The sequence below is a fragment of the Lemur catta genome, chromosome 5 (assembly GCF_020740605.2).
Source record: "Lemur catta isolate mLemCat1 chromosome 5, mLemCat1.pri, whole genome shotgun sequence".
In the NCBI taxonomy this organism is placed as follows: domain Eukaryota; kingdom Metazoa; phylum Chordata; class Mammalia; order Primates; family Lemuridae; genus Lemur; species Lemur catta.
This window is the reverse complement of record NC_059132.1, coordinates 102,252,235-102,262,854: the sequence shown is the minus strand read 5'-3', so window position 1 is coordinate 102,262,854 and position 10,620 is coordinate 102,252,235. Positions and strand designations below refer to the sequence as shown.

The 10,620-nt window shown below is 42.6% G+C and overlaps 1 protein-coding gene across 1 annotated transcript; it reads left to right on the top strand.

The window, feature by feature from the left end:
• The first annotated feature begins 72 nt into the window (after positions 1-72).
• On the top strand, positions 73-5,800 carry ING2 (inhibitor of growth family member 2). Its single transcript, XM_045552447.1, has 2 exons — positions 73-749; positions 4,986-5,800. The coding sequence occupies exons 1-2, from the start codon at positions 566-568 to the stop codon at positions 5,654-5,656; spliced, it is 855 nt and encodes a 284-aa protein (XP_045408403.1). The 5' UTR covers positions 73-565; the 3' UTR covers positions 5,657-5,800.
• Positions 5,801-10,620: the final 4,820 nt, after the last annotated feature.

Sequence of the window (10,620 nt, the reverse complement as noted above, 5' to 3'; positions counted from 1 at the left end):
GGAAGGCGGGAGAATGCGAACCCTTCGGTAGGGCGGTAGGGGCGGGCCCCCGGCCTTATTAGGAGCGAGTCTTGCGCAGGCGCAGAGGCGGCCTCAGGCGGAGGGGCGGGGGCAGTCCAGTGCGAGACTCTCCGACAGGCACGGAGGGTGATTGGGAGAGAAGTGGGCAGCGAGGGGCTTGTCATGGGGATCCGAGCTACGACACGGCTTTGGTAGCATCTGGGGACTCCGAGGGGGACAGGAAGTGTCAGCGCGCGGGACCCCGGCGCCAGCTCCGCTGGGGGGATCCCTGCTGCTCTAGTCCTGGGGAGGGAGGGGAGAAAGGAGGGAGCCCTGGTCTCGCCCCGCCCCTGGGCTTGTTACCGCGGGGGCGGGGAGTGAGGGCTTCTTTTTGGGGGAGTGGAGATCGGGGGACTCGGTGGTGCCCTGTCGAGCGGCCGCCGGTGTCCCCGCGGCTCCGGGCTGCGGAGCGGAGGGGCCGCGGCGGCCGTGGCTGTTGCATGTGTGGCTGCTGGATGCGGAGGCGGCGGCGGCGGCGGCGGCGAGGAGCAGCAGCGGCGGCAGGATGTTAGGGCAGCAGCAGCAGCAGCAGCAGCAGCAACTGTACTCGTCGGCCGCGCTCCTGACCGGGGAGCGGAGCCGGCTCCTCACCTGCTACGTGCAGGACTACCTCGAGTGTGTGGAGTCGCTGCCCCACGACATGCAGAGGAACGTGTCTGTGCTGCGAGAGCTGGACAACAAATATCAAGGTAGGGGCCGCGGGGCTGCATGCGCCAGTCCTCCCCAGCCGGATCCGCCGGCCTCGGGACGTAATCGGTCGGAGCCTGCTCGAGGAAGTGCCACTTTCCTTTCTCCTGTGACAGTCTCCCCGAGTGCACAGGAGTCTGGTGTGTGGGACGCGGAAGAGGGACCGGAGACCGCGTTCGCGGCCCTCCCTTCCCCCTGGCGGTAGGCGAGGACTTCTGTGGGGTTGTGGGGGTGGGGGCCGCTCGGCAGCCCCCGCTGCAGACCCGGTGGCTGCAGCTGCCGTGGAGGGGAATCAGCCATTTTAAGCAGCAAGCATTTGTTCCGGCGCTAGCCTGCCCCGTGCCGCAGACCCTCCCGCCCCGGCCAGGGAGTGTGCCGCCCAGCAGCGGGCTGGCGGGAGCGAGCGGCCGGCCGCGGCCAGGCTCCCGCTGGACTGCGGGGCCGGCTCTCCCCACCCCACCAGGGCCCCCACCCCCCGAGAGCAGATGCATTGGAACGTGCGGGGGGGAGGGGGCGAGAGAGGGCCGCGAAGGCGGACTCCCGGGAGGTCCCTCCCTCTGCGCTCCAGCTGCCGGCTCGGGATGGAACAGTCGGTTCCCCTCTGCCGCCCCGGGAAAGTTCTCGGCCGCTCGGCGCCGCAGCCTTTCCCCAGCTCTTTCAGCCAAATGGTTAAAAGGGGAGGGCTCCCCCGCCGGGAAGGGAAGAGAGGGGGGTGTGTGTGTGGCGGGGAGGGCCCCCTTGTCCCTGGGGGCGGGGCCTGCGGGCGTGACGTGGGGCCTGGGAGGGGCACGGCGCGCGCGCTCCCGCCGGCCTCGAAAATGGCTGGTCGCCGGAGGGCTTAGGCTGAGCGGGCTGCTTCGGAGGGAGTCGGGGCCGTGCGGGGGGTCAGCTCCGCCCTAGCAGAGTCAGTGGTGGGGTTTGCAAGATGTTTGTTGTGATGTTTCGAATCTCTTAATCAGCCAGTGAATCAGGACGGGGACTTAGCTGCTGGGACCGTCGCTGACCCTGGCAGGGCGTAGGTTCCGGGCCATGTGTCACTTCCGGGCCCCAGGAGGATGTGGGTTGGTTGACTGGGCAACCACCTGGCGTCCCTTCTATCCTAGGTCGCTCCTCCGCCAAGTTTAAGTGATGTGGTGAAAACCACTCAAGCCTGGACAGAGACTCAACCTTTCTTACAGAGTGTCGTTTATCATCTATCAGTGGACCTTTCGTCTGCTACTGGAGTGGGAGAAATTTAAATGTGAAGATGTTGTTTAATAACCCTAAGTCAAGGAACAGACCTTGAACATAATGTGGAAATAGCCATGTGGATTTCAAAGATAACTTCTCGGATCCATTCTCTGTTTTTGTAAACACGTCACTAATCCCATGGTTTAGTCTCTAAGGAATCCACTCCTGGGATGACATTTTCTGGCCTGTAGCATGTTAGAACATTTAAGTATCTCTATGCTTTTGAATCTATAAATTTATTTCTGTCTTCTGAATCCATATGATTGACAGGACTGAGCAGTTGAGGGGAGGAGAATTAACACTAATTGTTTACTGTATAGCAATCACTGTGCCAGGTCAAGGTCATTATATAAAGTAAAAACTCATTTCACATATAAATTAAAATTTAGAAAGAGTTTAAATAACTTGTCCAGCTAATTAGATGTAGAATATTTGACTCTAAAGTCTGCCACTTCAGATGCACATCCTTGTTTACAAACTATTTTGAATTTTTAAAAGAAGAGCTGTCTAATGATATTTTCTGTAGACGTGGAGCATGTATGTGAATGGTAACCTAAAAATGATTATATGTACTTAAGAACTGTGTATGCAACCTCTTTAGTTTTTCAGATAATAACACTGAAGTTTGTAAAGCTTGTAGGTTTTTACATTTCTTTAAAGGTATATGTTTGTCTTCACAAAAGTTAAGCTATTTGAAGTTAGGGAGGGACACTATAATTTGTTGACAGGGAAATCTGCTATCTGATCATCTATAATTGTCATAAGTAGCTCTGGTAACATGAGTAATATTGTAGGCCTTACAAGATAAATCTTCAACTCCATTAAGATTTTGATTTCAAGATTAATATAAAAATAGTGATTTAGTTTTCACTCCATGCACATGGTTACTGAGCTCAATAGTTTCATATTTATAAAACTTTATATATTTTCATGTTTTTTATTTCTTTACTAGTTCTTAAGTATTTTCTGGTTTTGGATCTAATAATAGCAATATATTAAGCAAATATTAGTAATACATTTAATAGATTGTATAGGCAATCAAAGAAATTTCCCACCTATTTGAGACACTCAGAAATTACTGAAGAACCTATAAAATAGAGAAGAAGAAAATTTCACAATTGGATGAAGTATTTATTATAGGATAGGGTTATTAGAGAACCTTTGTTTTTATTTCAGTGTTCTCATTCATAATTTTTTGGGTAAACAACCTTTGAACTAAAATTTAATGCTTTATTTCAACTGCCTTTCTTATGGTTTATAGAACGTGGTTAAACTGTGGAATTAGACGTACAGATCGGCAATGTTCAGAGTCTGGGGTTCTTATTTGCGTTTCATTTTCTTCACATGTAGCAGTGATGGCTTCCTCGGGTTGCTGTAGGGGTTAACTGAGAAAATCTTTACCATGTAGAAGGGGCTAAGTAAATGTTAATTTCCTTTCTTCTTTCACTACATAATAAGGTCTCTTAAAAATATGATAGGTACCAAAGTTATTGAAAGAAAAAAGTGAATTTTTATCTCATGTATAATACCAGTGTACTGGTATGATATATAATGTAATTAGCTTCTAACACCTGATTATTAGATATAGAATATTTGAAATGAGGTTTGCCTTTTTTTAATCCTCAAATCTTTTTGTGTCTGAGGGGAAAATGTATAATTTCCTTATTTTTCCTGTAGGAAAATTAGGTTCTTAAGAAATCTACTTAGATGTTTAGCTGAGCAAGTGGGATAGACATGAACTTGAGGTATGAGTACCCTCAACTGTGTGGTGGTACTTTGTCATGTATTCCAGGTTGAACAGTTGTCCATCAAATGTGAGTACCTGCAGTTTCCAGGGAGGAGCTAATTCATAAGAGTTGTGTTGAATAATTACTTTGTATTACCTTACTTGCAGACAGCCCCAGTGTATATGTTTACTTGTCTAACATTTATGTTCTTAAGAATAATAATATTGGAATATAAAGCAGTGGCATGCCATGTGGTGGTTAATATTGGAATATAAACCAGTAGTATGCCATGTGGTGTGATAAATTAGAGTTAATTTTTGTTTCTCCATTGCTTAGTAGGACAGACCTCTTTCAGATATCATTATATCTGATAAGGGTAAGAAATAAAACAAAGTTGAATAAAATTAATCTTAAGTAAATTTTTGGTGACATCTGAAATTATATTTTCAGATTTTTAATACCTTCTAATGACTCAGCTATTTTTACTTGAGTTAAATAAATGTCCCGCATGTTATACAGCTAAATCAGCAGTTCAGAAAGCTTAGAACCAACTGCTGAGTTATCTACAAAGGCAGAGTGATCCAATGCTGACTTTGCTATAATTTTGTTAGTGGCTTGGTCAGTTGATGCCAGAACCAGAACCTGCCCTGGAAATAGTTTGATTTTCAGAATTTCCCATGTGATAAAAGAACCATTAAAACTAAGATGATGGGAAGCTAAGAGTTGCTTATGTCTGCTTAGTTTAAGAATGTCCAGGGGTATGATGTAAAAATGAAGGTATAGTGTCTCTCTGGAGTCACGTAGCAAGTCATTGATTGAACTGTAAATACAGTTGGTCAGTAATCTGTAGGCTAGTTCTGGAACCTCTTCAAGTTTTACAGCTGGAGTCCTGCATGTTAATTTTATTTATTATATAAGGTTGTTTTGAAGTTCAAAGGAGCTATAAGTGATATGGCACTAGATAGACTCTAAAGTGGCATACAGTGTTCCTGCCCATTCAAAATACTTTTGATTATTAACCATGCATCTCTTATCCTTTTTAATACAGATTAATGAGTAGTAGAGTTTTGTGTTGTTTTCATGAGTTTATTTCTAAGTACACCTTCATATTAGATAATGTGGTCTATGTCTGGGAAATATGTTAATGTATACATATTCTGTAGAGGAGTGTAGTTTCATGGTTTGACTTGGTTCTGACTGCACCAATTCTGTGAAAAATAATTAACTTGAAAATGTTATGTGTGCTAACACATGATAACGTACTCACTTTTCTTTTTTTAGAAACATTAAAGGAAATTGATGATGTCTATGAAAAATATAAGAAAGAAGATGATTTAAACCAGAAAAAACGCCTACAGCAGCTTCTCCAGAGAGCATTAATCAATAGTCAAGAATTGGGAGATGAAAAGATTCAGATTGTCACACAAATGCTCGAATTGGTGGAAAATCGGGCAAGACAAATGGAATTACATTCACAGTGTTTCCAAGATCCTGCTGAAAGCGAACGAGCCTCAGATAAAGCAAAGATGGATTCCAGCCAACCAGAAAGATCTTCAAGAAGACCCCGCAGACAGCGGACCAGTGAAAGCCGTGACTTATGTCACATGACAAATGGGATTGAAGACTGTGATGATCAGCCACCTAAAGAAAAGAAATCCAAGTCAGCAAAGAAAAAGAAACGCTCCAAGGCCAAGCAGGAAAGGGAAGCTTCACCTGTTGAGTTTGCAATAGATCCCAATGAACCCACATACTGTTTATGCAACCAAGTGTCTTACGGGGAAATGATAGGATGTGACAATGAACAGTGTCCAATTGAATGGTTTCACTTTTCATGTGTTTCACTTACCTATAAACCAAAGGGGAAATGGTATTGCCCAAAGTGCAGGGGAGATAATGAGAAAACAATGGACAAAAGTACTGAAAAGACAAAAAAGGATAGAAGATCGAGGTAGTAAAGGCCATCCACGTCTTAAAGGGTTATTTGTCTTTTATATAATTCATTTACTTTCAGAAAATGTTTTAGGGTAAATGCATAAGACTATGCAATAATTTTTAATCATTAGTATTAATGGTGTATTAAAAGTTGTTGTACTTTGTCTGTGACCTTAATTTTCTGCACTGAATTACCAAATATTTTAAACCAGGTAGTCTTCAGATCACCTGATGAAAGGAGCAGGGAACTGGGAGAGGGTGGTGTGAACATTATAAAAACTTCACAAACCATGCCTATTTTGTTTTCATGTGAAACTGCAATGCTATTTGTTGGGGAAACACAAAAGTTTTGCTAGCATCTTAGTTCTGTGTGCTTAAAAAATTTAGATATAGTTGGATTTCTCTGTAAGCATCAAATTATCTTGGGTAATTAAAAATATGAACACTATTACCATTTAGAGCTTCTTTTTCCCTATCCCCATTTATACATATACTTATTCATCTCTAGTCTTCCAGGAATTGAAGGAACTAGAGATAAGAATAATTTGGGATTCCATGTGGAATAATGTGCTCTTATTAGAGTATTTGCTGCTGTCTTTTCCTCAGTAGCATTTTGATAACACTTGTCAGTAGCCCATTTGTAAATGGCTTGCTGCTGCTTCATAGATAACACTTACTCTAGTGCTTAATAAGGAAGTTGTTTTGTGCTTTGTTTTAATGGGGACAGGTAAGAGTAGTTAGGATACCAAAAATGCTGCCGTTGGCTTATATTGGCACACTTTGGGTTGTGTAGTATCATGGTTCAAGGCTGAGCAACTTAAAAATGCATCTTAATAATATTTTCCATGTGACCCACTGCTGGGATGATTAGCCACAGGCCTATCAGTGGGGAAAAGGCATATACTAGTCTTTAAATACTACCTTTATGTCAACAGTTGTTTTTAGTAGTTTTGCTAGTGGCTATTGTTCATTTGTACCCCAATTAGTGACTATACATTATTTTAAATAACAGTGTATTTACCTTCTTAACTTTCTGGTATTGGTGCTGTTTGATGTTTTCTCGTTTAATGAACTAATTTTATTTTAACAATGCAATTAATAATGTATTTGTAAATTGAATTTTCCAAGATTCTATTATTTTAAGATTAACCATCTTGGTGGATATATGTCCATATGTTTGGAGAAAATTTTGGTTTGGGGGGCAGCAGATTTACTGGCTCTTTAAATCTATGTGTAACATACTTTTTATTCTTCATTTCTTCCTAATCTGACGATCTGATTCTTTTTGATTAACATGTGAAAAATCCTGTCTGCTTGTTTGGAAAAAAAAAAAAATGTTTTTTTCTCTTCTAGCTCTCGTGTGACTTTTAGGCATGTCATTTCATCTCATCTGGGTGTCATGTCATTCGCCTGTATAATCAGTTGGCTTAAATATCTCCAAATTTCTTTTGAAATCCATAGTATTTGCACTGTAGTGAGGATTTAAATAATGAAATGACATATTTTTCTCTTTCATTAATTTTGTCGTTCTGAGATATGAAGACAGTTTAAAGGTGAGCTTAGAGATGGTAAATGCACAATATTTGATTAGCTTCTATCCTACAGATATTTTGATGATTGTAGCCAGTTGATTACTTTTTGAGTGAGAAATATTAGCCTAATTAAGAATTTGTTTTCTTAGCTGAGTTGTAAAAAAATCCTTTTTGTCTTAAGGATACAGCATTTTGTTTCGTGATTACAGCCTTTTACCAGAATGGAGCTATTTATCTGACACCATTAAAAATATTAATAACAGGCCGGGCGCGGTGGCTCACGCCTGTAATCCTAGCACTCTGGGAGGCCCAGGCGGGTGGCTCGCTCGAGGTCAGGAGTTCGAGACCAGCCTGAGCAAGACTGAGACCCCCGTCTCTACTAAACATAGAAAGAGATGATCTGGCCAACTAAAAATATACATAGAAAAAATTAGCCGGGCATGGTGGCGCATGCCTGTAGTCCCAGCTACTTGGGAGGCTGAGGCAGTAGGATCGCTTAAGCCCAGGAGTTTGAGGTTGCTGTGAGCTAGGCTGACGCCACGGCACTCACTCCAATCCAGGCAACAGAGCGAGACTCTGTCTCAAAAAAAAAAAAATATATATATATATATATTAATAACAGCATGAACAAATCCCCCAAAAGCCTTCAAATGTGACTTATATAGTAGTCACCCCTTTCCATACATAAATTTGCAGATGGGAGAAAAAAATAAACTTCCTAATAGAAGTACCCAAGTTTGGATTAGACTTGACAGGAAAACAAGCCTGGAAAATCCTGGAAGATGTACTTTCTTTAAGACCTAATGTTTGAAACAGTTTTATTTTTATGAATTTTCTTTTGTTTTCTATACCTTGTAGGAAATAGAAGTCTTAAGTTTGCATAACATTGTGATTGGGATTTCTTGTAAGTATTCTAGATCTCATATCATGGATAAGAACTCATATATACCAGTGGCTCCCAAAGTTATTGCACATTGGAATTACCTTGGGAGCTTCAAAAAATACTGATTTATCCCGGTGCCCCACCCCCAGCAATTGTGATTTAATTCATTTGGAATGTAGCTTAAGTATCAGAATTTTTAAAATATCCCCATTCTAATGTAAAGAAAAGTTGAAGCCACTGCCACATTTTGAAAATTGCAACCTATTAAAAACTGCTGATAGATTCTCTACATCCAGATTTGTGCAACTCTGAAGCATCTATAAATGCTGATACATACATGAGAGTGTGTCCCCTGCCCCTAGCCATTCCATCACCAGTGCTTGAATACTCAATATCTGAATGCTTCTGTGTGCCAGGTACTGTGTTAAGCAGTTGTGCTATAAAAAGAAAAAAGTCCCTGCTCATGGGACTTCTAGTGGAAGAGTCAGATACATACAATGTCAGGTAACTGTTTAAGTGCTAAAATGAAAGTAAAGCAGAGTAAAGGGATGGAAATGAATTGAGGTGGGTGGAGGAGATGAGTCTTTTAATTATGGTGATTAAATAATGTCTCTAAGGAAGTAATCTTGGAGGTGAGAACAGAAACAAGTGAGGCAGGCAAAGATTCGGGAAAGGAGGAGAGAACAGGCTTGGCAATCTGACTAAAGCAGAGTATCAGAGCACAGTGTGGGAGGGCGTAGAAAATGGAGGCTCTTGGAAGCCATGGTAGAAAACTTGGAAAACCACTGAAGGGTTTTGAGCCATGGTCTGGTTTATATTCTTTAAAGATCTCTCTGGATGCTGTGTGCAGAATTTATTGTAGGAAGCCTAAGTAAAAATAGGGAGATTTAAGAGTGTTGGTGGCCTAGACTAGGGTGGTAGCAGTAGCAGTAGTGTCTCGTGGAAGGACTCTGTTTGAAGGTACAGCCAACAGAACTTTGGCCCAGGGATTGGAGGGCAAAGAGATGACAAAGGTGACGCGTGGGTTTTTGGCCTGAAGAGAAAAAACTTCAGGCATTCTGTTTTGCACTTACGTTTGAGGTACCTAATAGAGTTCTGCTAGAATCCAGCATGGGGCCCTGAATACGACTGAACTTGGAGGGGACAGGAGACAAACATTTGGCGAATCATTCAGTGAAGTTTGAAGTCATGTGACTGAAATTACTCAGTTAATGAGAGCTCAAATTTTAATATGCATATGAGTCACTTTGGTTTGTTAAAATGCAGTGTATGATTCAGGAGGTCTGGTGTGGGGCCTGAGATTCTGCATTTCCAACAGGCTTCTGGGTGATGCTGATGCTACGGCCCAGGGGCCCACGTTTTGAGTAGCAACCAAGTAGATGTGGAAGAGGGAGGGGTTGGCCCTGTGGTCCTCCAACATTTAAAAGGGGAGGAGCCAGCAAAGGAACCTGAGAGCCCTGGGTGAGATAAACAAGAAACAAGATGTTTCAAGAAGGAAGTCATCCACTCATTCAAGTGCTGTTCAAATTAGAGTGGGGGGTTGTTGTTGAGTTGAACAAGCTGCTAATCTGGGGGATGGAGGCCTGGCTGGAGATGACTGTGAGCAGAAGGGGACTGAAGTAGAGACAGCCACTATAGACAACTCAGATTTTGTTGTCAAAGGGAACAGAAATGGGTTGTAGCTGAGGGGGAGGTGAGCCAAGGGAAGATTTAACTTTTAAGGAGATAAAATGGCATGATTATATGCTGATTGGAATATTGCATTAGAAGGGGACAAATGAATGCTGTAGGGGGGTGACTGCAGGAGTGAAATCTGAATAGGTAGGCAAGATGGGTGGGATCTAGGACTTGGGAAGGGTTAGATTCAGTAGGCAAGGGGACAGTTCATTGTCCAGGTCGAAAAAGAGGGCAGTGTTTTTATTTACTTGTTCAAATATTTATTGTGCACCTATTTGCAAGGCATTGTTTTAGGTGCTGGGGTTAAAGCAGTAACCAAAACAAGAAAAAATCTGTAACATAGTGGATCTTAGATTCTGAATGGGGGGTATATGGAGGTAGACTGCTAAATCTGGTGTTGAGGAAATTCGATGGTACTCTTCTAGTAGCTTCCACCTTCCCCATGAAGAGCTGAGAGGGAGAAGGTATATCGGAAGTCTAGGAATTAGAGGTGTACCTGAAGCATCACTTGGGAGAGTGGGAAAGTGAATGGAGTGGGAATGCCAGACAGAACTATGGGTAAGCTGTAGATTTGGGTCATAACTTTAAATAAGCTGATAACTCATTCTGTTGTCTGGATGCAGGTATGAAAAAAGAGAGATAAACATACAAATTAACTTTCAAAATCTCTCTACAATAAGCCAGAAAAATTAGATCTCCCCAATCCTTTTTATATGCCCAGTGGATGGCTTCTTCTGAGGGGTCTGTCCTCATTACCCCACCTGAAATGGAGAGGAGCAAGTCTTCTTGGAGCAGCTGGTATAAATAAGCTAGACAGCTCTTCCGCTCTTTCTGAATCAAGTACTTGCAGTTTGATGTCATTCAAAATTTAAGCAAAGTTTATTTTGGAACT